The sequence below is a fragment of the Megalops cyprinoides genome, chromosome 2 (assembly GCF_013368585.1).
Source record: "Megalops cyprinoides isolate fMegCyp1 chromosome 2, fMegCyp1.pri, whole genome shotgun sequence".
NCBI lineage: Eukaryota > Metazoa > Chordata > Actinopteri > Elopiformes > Megalopidae > Megalops > Megalops cyprinoides.
This window is the reverse complement of record NC_050584.1, coordinates 38,927,757-38,940,000: the sequence shown is the minus strand read 5'-3', so window position 1 is coordinate 38,940,000 and position 12,244 is coordinate 38,927,757. Positions and strand designations below refer to the sequence as shown.

At 44.9% G+C, this 12,244-nt stretch overlaps 1 protein-coding gene across 2 annotated transcripts in view; it reads right to left on the bottom strand.

Annotated features, from left to right (window-relative positions):
* The window catches only part of trabd2b (TraB domain containing 2B), a 51,789-nt gene that overhangs the window by 17,490 nt on the left and 22,055 nt on the right, over positions 1 to 12,244 (bottom strand). For both annotated transcript variants that reach the window (XM_036553651.1, XM_036553659.1), the window contains exon 3: positions 671 to 817. In XM_036553651.1, the coding sequence (XP_036409544.1) occupies positions 671 to 817 (147 nt within the window). The remainder of the gene's footprint in view (positions 1 to 670; positions 818 to 12,244) is intronic.

Sequence of the window (12,244 nt, the reverse complement as noted above, 5' to 3'; positions counted from 1 at the left end):
TAAAGTGTTGAAATGCATTAACCTCTCCCGCCAGCGCCCCATCAGGTAATCACATAATGAAGATTGAGCTGTGAGCGTATGGAGGTTCCCGATTAGAGGCAATTTATCACAGAACACCTGTTACCCAGTATTTCATTTGTAAAAGTTGCAATGGGCCTGGATGGCTGGTCCACAGTATGGCTATTTCGTTGTTATAGCATGTCGTTAAGAATGTTGATGCATGTAATTCTATATGAAACAGGTGTGTGCTGGCCTGCTATAGTTGTTTAATGTGGAGAGTAACCTTTTCAAAAATGTTATTTAGAGCTGAGCAAAATCCTAGAGTAAAAAAACCATAGTACTTACCCTTCAAACTGGCATACTTGTAATGTAAATACAAATTCAATCTGATCTGAATGACATTTTTGTAAGGGATAGCTTAAGGCATACTGCTACATATATATGCTGTCTAAAGTGAAGCCATTAGTGTTCATCTGGCATTGCCTTGGATTTATATCTAACCTACTAAAATTTCACTTTGATATTAAATGGTCTGGCCAGCAACAATCTCTGTGCTGTGTTAATGCAGAGTGAAGCTCTTATGTACTGGGATGTGCCTGATTGATGAAGTTCTCAGCTGCATTGTGGGCCAGACCAAGTGAGAGTCGTGTTTGTTTTGTTGACCTCTGACCTGGGATGTGTCATGGTTGAAGATGATGGAACTGAGGTCCCCACAGTTGTAGTGAGTGATGAGGTCCTCGGTGGTGTAGGAGCCCTGTAGACTGCCTGCTCGGACGCCCTCGTGCTGCAGCAGGGTCTGGTTCAAGGCAAACAGCACCTGCAGCAGGAAGCAGGAGGCAGAGAGAGAGGGGGCTTTTCACTCACAATTGACTCATTTGTCCACACATCAGCTCTTAATGGATTCAGTCACCTCACTTATGTTTCAGCCTGTCTTAATGGGCACAGCTGTGACAGTTATACTGTGGGGTCATTACCAGTGATGCACTTCGGTTAGATCACACTCACAGCAAGCATGCTACCCTGACACACTGTAATCCCAAACTGCTGCAGCTGTTCCTGTATAGAGACGTTGACAACAGAGGACACGCACACACAGTGACACACACAAACTCACACACACACACACACACACACACATTCACGTCACACACGCACACGCATAAATTCACACATACACACATACATACATACCTACACACATACATACAGATACTGTTTTAAATTTGTATAATCTACCAAATTTAAAAAATTTACAATTTTGCATTCAAATATTTTTGGTCTCTACACATTTACAATATATTTTGCAAGTTACAATTGTCTGGTTTACCAGTAAAAACATTATAACTTAAAAGGCAGAGTTCCACTCCACCTTTTCAATGGGAAAGAGAAAAAATGAGAGACAAAGAAAAGGAAAGCGCCCCTTTAAAAATAGCCCTCTCAGGGCCTGAGCGCCTTAAATTTACAGCCCCCATTAAAGTAAAAAGTAAACCCTCTTTAGGGAGAATTTATGGTGTGCTGCAGCCAGCAGGCCAAGTGACACGGCAGCTGTCCAAGACATGAGGGGTTAAACCTCATTCTCCCGCCCCCTTAATCCCACTCTGCCTCTGACTGGCTTGGCAGGCTAGGTGCTGCTGTCAGTCATTTTTAAGTGTTCCGACAGGCAAGCAAGAGCAGTTTTCGCCGGGCACAGCAGATTCAATTTCACACTGTAGAACATTCCTCCCTGACACTCACATTTCCAATCAAGTGCAGTTATTTGTCTGATTTACCTGATTAGTCATGTATATATGTCCTGGATTATTTGCTTGTTTATATATTTTGGTGATGGCACACCCAGTCCTCATCTAGATCTCAGCAATATCCCACATGCCTGAGAATTCTGAATATGTGCAAATATATACACGTATATTTTGAATAAGCTACTTGCTTTTCCACATTCCATTCATAACCAGAGTTTACAAACATATGGATGTTCTGAGTAAATGATAATGCAAGCATCCCCTCGCTCTCTTGGAGGTTACATCCATATAAACCGAGTAAGGAACACTGGTGCATCACTGTTTTGCTGAAATGTCAATCAGAAAGATGAAAAATCTATTGATCTTACCCATTTGGAACAACAGAGGACAAGAACTTGAAATGGGAGACTCTTGATTATGACATATATGTCCAAACAATTTCACAACGAAACACTTTAATTAACCTAGGCATCCCAAATATGAGGTTTATATAATTACGTTTTCATAGTATTCTTTTATTGAATGGTATATGAATTTCACTAAATGGAATACTAATTTAATATTTTAACTTTTATATATTTATATTTCATATGTAAGTCATTTTCACATTCAAAAAGGTTATGTATTAACTTTTTTATTCAAATAACTTAATACTAACAAATACGTTGTTAGCAGTGAATATATTACATGTTTGTACTTTGGGTGTGTTCACATATGTAGGCCAAAGAGGTCATGAGGTCAAAGAGAACTGTGACTACTGTCTGTAAAAATGGGAGGAAAGTAGCCTGCTTCAAAAACTAGTTTTTAAGCTCCAAGCATCCCATACTGGGCAGGACGTACTGCCCTTTACTTGTGTCTAGGATATCAAAAGCCCTGTAAAAAGATTATCGGCAGGAGCCACCTTGCTTACAGACTTCAGTTTAGAGCAGACATTCCACAGATCTGCTCATTTGTAAGTTACATAAATGCATTAATCTACCCATCCGTGTCCACTACCAGCCCATTGTGATAACATAAAGATCACAGTTCACTGGAGCACAGGGTGGAGTGTGACAGAGGCTGAAGCTCCTGTTGATATCCGGGAAGAATGAAAAGATGCGCAATGGAATGGTGTCATCACACCAGGCAAAATGGAGAAAAAGAGGTTTTACGGTGGGATTACCGTGGGACTTTGTGTGTGATCCTGACCTTCAGACTGATGATGTGGATGGAAACTGTGCCACATTTCACACTGGCCAAATGACAGATGTGTTTGCACAATTCACACCTTAAACTTCTCAGTCTGAGGACAGCTGCAGATTTCATATGTGAACACACCCTTAAAGCCTTCAGCTTTTCTCTAACATTGTGCCAAGGAATAGTTGAACTGTGCAGTTGAGTTTTAGTGATCCATCTGGAAAAAAAACAGAACATAAACCATTCTGTGTTAACATTTCAAGTGGGTAATGAACTTTGACCTGTGCCTAACCTGTGTTCCAAATCTTGACGCCATTTACTAATACTAAGTATCCTCTCCACACATGCTTTTTTTGTTTCCTGTCTCTGTTAGAGAGCTCTGGTTATTGCTAAATCTGGTGATGGCACAAGAACATTCCAAAGTGGACAGGCCTGCGAAATGTTTTTACTCTTAATGACTGGCTAAGACTATACTTACATCAAGAGTAACCAGAATCAGAGTGAAAGAGGTAACAGGCTCACTGCTGATATATATTCATATGGCCCTGGCTTCACCCGATATCTTTAGGTTCAACAATTCAGGGGGCAGAGCTTTTTGTACAAAGTACGTTTTCCTAGTGCAGCATTTCACAAGCGAATCAAACAACCTTGTGCTCCCTCTAGGAACAGCCACTGCCTGGGTGGTGAATTTGTCATCCCATTTACACAAGCTTTCACCCGTTGTTACATCGGTGGGGGCTGGGACGTCTTAAAGGAACAGCTGGTGGCTGTCGGAGGGGAATACAGGCCTCCCCACAACGGGCACGACCCCGTTCTATCGTCCCCTCTCTCCATTGCATGCAAGCAAGACCTCACCCAGCCTCTCACGAAAATGAGCAATCTCTTTTATTTTATTAGGCATATTTTGCTGAATCTATTTTCAGCTGTGCGCTCAGCGGCATGTTGCGCCCCTGCCAAACCGGTAATCCTGAAATGGGGCATGATCAAACCCGCGGCGTAACAGTGAATGCGCTTTCATTCCTCCCCTGTACCTTACTGAGCATTTCCAAGCCCCCCTGCTGCCCGCGTAATGACAGTGCGTTATATATTTATTTCCATCTCGCGTGTGCTGGTTTATTCTCCTTACTTTCCCCTGCGATGTCATGTGGGGAGCTGGCTCCGGGGTGGATGCATGCCGGCTGCGCTTGGGCCTCCGACCCTCGCAGCACCCTGCTCTCCCAGGCCTTTATACTGCTGCCAAGAGCAGGGCGAGAGAGCAGGCCCTGGGCACAGCAATGGGCTGGCACGGCCCCACCTGCCCGTCCTCTGTAGTGCTGCCAGGGCTGGGAGTTTCCCTAAACAGAGTGAGGCTACACCAGGGGGGATAGTGAGGGAGGGGCGGGCGACCCGCACAGCTGGTGGTCGGAGAAGGAGCGCTGCTCTTCCACGACCCTGTGCGTGAGAGCGTGTGCGTCTGCGCAGCCAGGTGCTGCGCGCGTGCACCACTCCAGCAGTACTGTTTGGGCATAAGTTGGACTTTTGGTCTAACAGTGTATTACCTACAGAAACAAGCAGCAGGCCCAGTCTACCAGTGGAGCAGGTCTTCCTCCTAAGCAGCCTGTTGCTGCTGCAAAAAGTAGACTGTGTATTAGTCATTGTGTGCAAAGTAGCCTTCAGGGACCTGGATCTGTGACTATAAGGTTACTAGTCTGAAGTGTGCTGTTGTAGATGTGAGTAATGTGATTAACTTGAATTGCTTCATCAAACATCCATATGTGTCAACGAATAATATGTGAAATGTAAGTTTGCAAGTCACCCTGGATGCAAGCATCTGTGAAGAAAATAAATGATGCAATGCAATAATTAGTGAGATCAGAAGTGTGGCCTGGGGGCATTCAAAAGCCATATTACAAGCTTCTTATCTGGGTTCTGCCCATAAGAAACCCAGATAATTAAATAAAGATTCTTAGAAACAGACCTAGAAGTAGCTTGGCATGAATGTTTCTGGAACATCGAAATTTTCCCAAGTGTTGCATTCCAAAATTTCATTAGTGGTCGGAGGAAAGAAAGAGCAAGAAGGAAAAAAAAAACCGAGAGAACGTTAATGTTGCCTGAAGAAAGAGAAAAAGCCGCCATTTATCAACACATGTGTGCATAGAAGCAATTGGCCTTGAAGTGAATTCAACTCTGGCTGTTTGTTAACATTAATGTTCCTGGTTGTCCGTCCGAAATTTTTAGGCTTTTATAACATGTAATGAGTAGGTGCTGATGACATGGTGTTGGATGAATTTTTTCCTGTCAACCTGCTCTCTCTCTCTCCCCTCTCTGAGTGCCTCTCTGTACTGCCACTGAGGGGCACCACTCTGCCCTCTCACTGCGCAAGGGGGGGAAGGAGAGCAACACAAATAAAATCAAACTGTGGTACCATGTGGGATACAGCTGGGAGCTTTCCCATCCAAATCTTGACACAATTTTTTTTTTTACCTTTGAGTGGGGAAGGGCAGAATTTGGGGCAAGGGCAGGAACAGGTGCAGTGCTGTGAGCTGACTCTGGGCCAGCAGCCAGCAACAGCGGAGGGTAAAATAGATCTAAACAGACCCAGAATAATCATCGATAAATAATAGATTCGTGAAGCAATAAAAAATCGCCTTCCCTTGCAGACTCTGCCTCCTTGTAGCCCGCTTTTAAAGGTCATTTTATTTCACCGTGGTTCAGCGGTTGGAGACAGACCCCTGACCCGGCGACACGGTTGAGTGGATTCTGTCGACAGGGGATCCGATTCAGAACTCCCCGGGACCCGTGAGCCCAGCGCTGTAACAATATACAAGCGGAGCCGCGCGGCTGGGGCGGGCAGCACAGAGCCGCTGTGTTTGCACAGGGAGCTGTATCTGAGGCCCGCTGCTCTTGTAAAGAAGACAGGGCACGCTCCTGAGATTCCCACTAAAAGCTGCCTTTAAAGGGGGCCTTGTCTGAGGGAGGTAAGGAGAGACACATTAATCGACTGGAGAATTCAGACGTGTTTTCGTAGTGCTTTCTGCCTTTTCTCTCGCTTTCCTCCTCCCTGCGTTTTTTCTCTCAGTTTGACAGCTTGTTTGTTTGCGTTGTGCATGTCATTTAGGACCTCTTTAAGACAGGCAATTGCAAAATATACCTCCGTCTTTCACATTTATCGCCAAATAGTATATATTGCCAAATGTTGCCAAACGTAATAGTTACAATATATCTAAGATTTGGAAAAGACCAACAAGTTGAAATATTTCAGACAGTCCAGGTCATATTGGATGGTAGCTTCATGATGGTCTCCAACAGTTTTATAATCTTCTCCAGCTCGTACTTTTTTGTGTGTGTGTTACCCTGTGACCTGTCAAAAGCCATAAAAACAACACTTAAACATAAAAATGCCTCAAATGTGATTCCCAGCATCGAAAGTTGCCAAAATTTTTTTTACAGCCCCTTGGCTCCTCTTTATGTTGTAACTTTCACTTATTTGAAGGTAAGCAATGCTTCCAAGCAATCACATGTGGCAACTGCACAATGTGCACCATGCTCTTATCACTCTCACACAGCCCATGGAACGTGATTCACACAGCCCATGGAACGTGATCACACAGCCTGGGAAACATCGTCCACAGGACAACGCACACAACCCAGGCCGAGGAACTGTTACACATTGCCCAGATAACCTGATACACACAGTCCATGGAACACGATACACACAGCTCAGGCAACACAATATACACAGTGTACGGAACACTATACACACAATCCATAGAACGGTGTACAGACAGCCCAAGGAATATGATATACACAGCGCAGGGAACACTATATGTGTATTGCCAAGGGAACATCATGCACACAGGCTAGGGAACACTATGCACATCAAACACTGAACACAATATACACCACCTACTGAACACCATCTATACATACCAGTGAACACAGTACCCATGATCCAAGGCACCTTACACAGACCTCAGCAAAGTCTGCACACATCATGGTGCTATAGAAGGCTATATGTTTACTGTGTGATTTTCCTTTTTTTCCTGTTTCCTTATTTTTCAGTTTATTTTTTGGCCCTTTTCCCCATTGTCTATCTCATTTCATTACAATACATTTACTATTGATGTGACACATTTTTGTTGCTGAAAGACTACAACAAAAACAACAACAAAAAAGAGCACCATATTCCTAAGGAAGGAACACCAGACCCAGGAAGGAATATATCAACAATATTATCTAACCATTGCATAAAATTAAAATCTCTTTTTATCACTAGAGCTACTTTTCTGGTTACAAACACTTAGATAACTCAGTTTTGATACAACAACACAATGAAATAAGAGACATTTTTTTGTTACAAAAAAGTCAACATGGTGAAATATGGTGTGAAGGAGTGAAATTTGAACTTAGCATCATTAATGACACACTACACATCTTTGATGAGTCATTTAATCCTCGCCAAAATTCATTTGTCACATATCTTTCACTTAGTTTCAACATGAGTAGTAACCACTCTACAAAATCACCAGTGCTCCTGCAAAGGAAAGTAGGCAAGCTCTTAGCCTGGACACTCTGGACATTGTAAAAAAAATATGAGAATGGCGAGCAGTTCCATCTTTCGCCAGTCACCTAAACTGCAAAACTGCCTTTCAGTGTGTGTTGAGTACCCTGGAAGTGAATTACTGTACTAGATTGAATTATTTTTTACTGTAGTATAATTTAAAGGTATTAACATTGTTTCTATCACATTTCACATCAGAGGAACAGGATTGACCTGTTTTGGTATTATGGTTAAGAGTGTGGACTATTCAGCAAATACAGGAAATGCCATACTTATTGCCATATTTCCACCTTTGAAAGGTTCTCTGCTTCCTTTCAATGTACCCTAGACTGTAGTGAGCCACCAATGCCACCCATATCCTCTCCAGTAGGACAGGATGGTCTTTATGTTTGAGAGGAGCGGGAATTGGGAACCATTTTTGGTTATTTCAGGGTAATTGATTTTTCTTAACATTTCTGTGTTTTTGACATGAGTTAGTATCTTTGTCTCAGCTTCTCATAGCACAAGCTTCATCTTGAAGAAATTGTATGCCCTTATTAGCTGGTTGCAAAGGTTAAGGGTGTGTCGCTATTTTTGGTCTCAGCTTTCTTTGCTGAAGAATTACCTTCCACAATAAAGACCCTCAACAGCGCAGTGTCTTTTTAGGAGCCAATAACACTGGTTTACTATCCGTCTCTCTCTCTCTCCATGTCTGTGAGACTCTCAGAGCCCAGGAAATCTGGGGATTACCGCAGCCACAATCCCGACAGCAGTGAGCTGTTTACTGGACGGATGGAGAAAGCCCTCCATTCTTTTCGCCTTTTCCCCCCTCTCCGCCCTGGCCGCAGGGCACCGACAGCGAGCACCACGGGACCCCCTCTCCGCCCGGCGGGAGACAAATCTCCTCATCCCTCTCTCTGATCCCTGCGCCTATACCCTCCTTCTACGAAGCATACTGACTGCTCTACCCCAGCATTCGTCTCTCCTCCTGTTTTCCTCCTGCTCTCTCCCTCCGTCGCCCCCGAAAGTCCACACTAGCTGGCCCGTAATCCCCGTCCCCTGACCCATCCCCGCCCCTGCCGGTGAAGTTAATAACGGCCCGGCGGGGGATTACCTCTCCTCTCTTTACACTTGTCCACAAACAAGCTCCACTGTTTGACTTGGCAGCCGGGATACGGCCGCATTCATCCATTCTTTCCTGCCTCCAGAAAATGAGGAGAATAACAAAGCATCACTCGAGCTCCAGTGCCGTCCTGCAGCCCTCCACCCCCATCACCCCCCCCCCCCCTCCACAGCGGGGTCCCACAGAGCCATAGAGAGAGAGAGCGAGCGTGTGTCAATATTGACCAGTACCACCGAGACACAAAGAGGGGAGAAAGAGCAGCGCTCTACCATGTGTTCCTGACAAGCAGCCAAAGAGCAGGAGAGAGGGATGAGGGACAGACGAACAAATACAAAAGGAGAGGAGTAGCAGCAGGGGTCACAGAGGCCAGGGCTTTTGCGCACCCGTAACCCTGGGCGAAACTGTACTATGAGGGTTAGCGCAGCGGTCATTCTTTTGTCATGAAGGTGTCACTAGTGTGACCACGCACATGGGCACACATCCCAGTGTTATTGTTTTTGTCTCCAAGACAAGTTGTTCATCTGGACGTGACTTGTTGAATCACACTGGGTACATTGAGCTGCACTCATTATGAAGCGTCACAACATCCAAACCAGACAAGCTGATTTAATTCCATACTGTAAAAAAGAACCTCTTATGTATAAAACACGTGCTTTGTAACCAAGAAGTCATGTGTCCCTCTTTTCTTAAAACTGCACATTTATTTAATATCTTTAGACAGTGTAATACTCCGAGAATGATTTGTATTTTATAAAGTCCTAGCTTACCGTCTTGTTGAAATACGAGAGCAGCACATAATCTTCTGTATGAAGACAAACTGTGCAAGGAGAACAAATGAAAAAAGCGCGCTCAAATATGTAGGAACCCCCTCACCCACACCTTCCCAGTGAGCTGATGTTCCTCAGCTAAGGAATTCCTCAGAGACTGTACTCCGGCTGGTGGCTGGCTCCACCCCCCCATCTCTTCAGCAGCTGTGCCAGGCAGGGGCTGGGCTATCAGAACTATTTAAAATGTGGTGCTGTGTGATTGGTTTGTTCAGTTCACTTTGGGCTTTCTCTGTCTTTTTCAGGTTGTGATTAATCTGTTATTTTGTGCTCAGCTCTACTGAGTAATATAAAGGTAGGTTTCTGTAACAGCACGCTGAGTAAGGGTAACAAGACTGAGGGTGTTGAGGGAGGGTTTTTTTTTTACAGCTGTGCGGTGTGTGTGAAAAAGAGAAAGAGGCAGCCATGTGTTTCTAGTTAGCAGGAGAAGCAGGAGCCACCGTCTGCCAGTGAAAGCTGCTGAGCTCCTCGAACAACCCCCCCCCCCCCCCCCCCACCACACACACACACACACACACACAGACACACGTGCGCACTTAACCTATTTAGACTTAGTGAGAGGTGTCTTAGGGGTGATTTAATAGAGGTTCTTAAATTTACAAAAGGACTCAATAAGGTTACTACAATACATTTTTTAGGGTGGGTTCAGTCTGTAGAACAAGGGGACATAAGTGGAAACTAGTCAAGAGTAAGTTCCACACTGATATAAGGAAGTATTATTTTACACAAAGAGTTATCAATACATGGAATAGGTTGCCAGGTCATGTAGTTGAGGTAGAGACCCTTGCTCTGTTCAAGTCCAGACTTGGTGCAGTTTTGGATACTCTTTAATTGTAACGGCGAGCTTAGTTGGGCCAAATGGCCTGTTTTCGTCATAATATGTTCTTATGTTCTTACACACACATATCCTTCCCCCACAACCCTGACCGGGTCTGGAGCACAGTTGGTCCTTTTGCTGAACCTGGGACTTACAGTGTCCTCCCGAAACCCATCTCCATCAGAGCTGAGTGGCTTTCTGCCCAATAGACACACCAGTGCAGTAGCCTGTCCACTAAAATGAACACATTTCTCTCACGTGCATCACCCTTTTTGCTCCTACAGGTCTGTTTCCCTAGCACTGGTTCTCTCTTCACAATTTCCCTGTTTTTCATCTTTTCTTCCTCTTACCATGACTCCTCTTCTTCTCATCTCTCTCTCCTCTATGTTTATTCCTGAGTGACATAAGGAGTGCACCAGAGTGCAAACTGTGACTGCACTGGGGCTCAGGTCCCTGTCTGTCTAACCAGGGCTCCAGCAGCAAATGGGAAGGGCAGCGTGTAGTGGCCACACCCCCTCTGTGGCCCTGGGTCACGGCTCTACCTCACACTAAACACCAGTGCTGAGTAATCCCAGACAAACACACCATTTCACGGCAAATCAGCAGGAGAAATGTCCAATTTCACGGAGAACAGGCAAAAGAGGTGGTGCCTAAAAGCAGCGTTGTGTGGGTGTGTGTGTGTGTGTGTGTGTGTGTGTGTGTGTGTTTGTGTGTGTGTGTGTGTGTGCATGTGCGTATGTGTGCGTGTGTGTGTGTGTGTATGTGTGTGCGTGCGTATGTGTGTGTGTGTGCGTGTGTGTGTGTGCGTGTGTGCATGTGTGCGTGTGTGCGTGTGTGTGTGCGTGTGTGTGTGTGTGTGTGTGTGTGTGTGTGTGTGTGTGTGCGTGCATGCGTGTGTCAGGGAGATTCATTGGAATAACACAGTGCCATAGGTCATGCTGCACTGTCGTTTTTAATGTATTTTATTATATTTTGAAAAACTTCTGTCAACACATCTGCTCAAAAAAAAAGTATTCCCAATGAGAACAAGCTGTCCGAGAGAGAGCGTGGAAGACAGACTACAAAAACATGGTGAGGCGCTACAGCACGCTGTGGGAGCACTGGGAAGAGCTGGAATACCTAGAGCTGAAAGGCTTTTTTCACAGCGGAAAGTATTTGCGGCCTGCCTCTTTCTTCCCCGCCTGCCGTGAACGCCCTGTACCCCTCCACCACGCAAGCCTCCCGAGGCCAAACTGTAAAGATGATGAAGATGTGTGGTGCCTGACCAATGAGATATGAGCAGCCTCTCCATTAAGGACAGCTTGTCGGGGAGACTGGTGTTCGGCTCATTTGTTAGGCAGACAGTACTCTGTGTTTTCCCTCATCTGTGTCCTGATCATAAGAATACATCATGTCAGCTCCTCTCGTTCCTTTTTCTCTGCCTGTCTCTCCAAAGCAACGCCGGTCCAAGAGCAGCTTGGAAGAGAGGAGTGTGAATTGAAAGCAGATGAAGGGGAGACTAAAAGTAATTTTGACGCGTTTCATGCTTTAATCCTGAGCTGGACGGGAACACTTGGGCTTTCTCGTTCCACTTCCTGGCGCATGGCACCCCCTGTGCCACCCCAGCCAATCAAAGTCAAGAGGCCAGACTGCAATATTTGACATGGAGGGAAGAAAAGACAGACACACAGACTGCATCCAAATCCACCTTCCACCCATCTCCTAGCCCCTACAGAATGCCTTCTGTGCTTACGAAACCATGTAACACCATAACACATTTTGTCCACAAAAAACACAGACGCGTCAGCACAGACGCCTCAGCGTCTTCAATATTTCGTGTCCACAAAATATTGAAGAGAAAATAAAACAGATGATTCCTGTCATGCACTGAATTGACCGTTGTGCTTTTCATTTTGTGGACAAAAAAAACCTCATTTTGTAGACAAAAGTAATTCTGTCCATGTAATGGATGGCCTAGGCCAGCATTTATGCTTTTGTGGTACAAAATGCAGAATGCGCTATACTATCATCATTCTGTGCCATTGAATGTTCATTTTGTCCACTTAA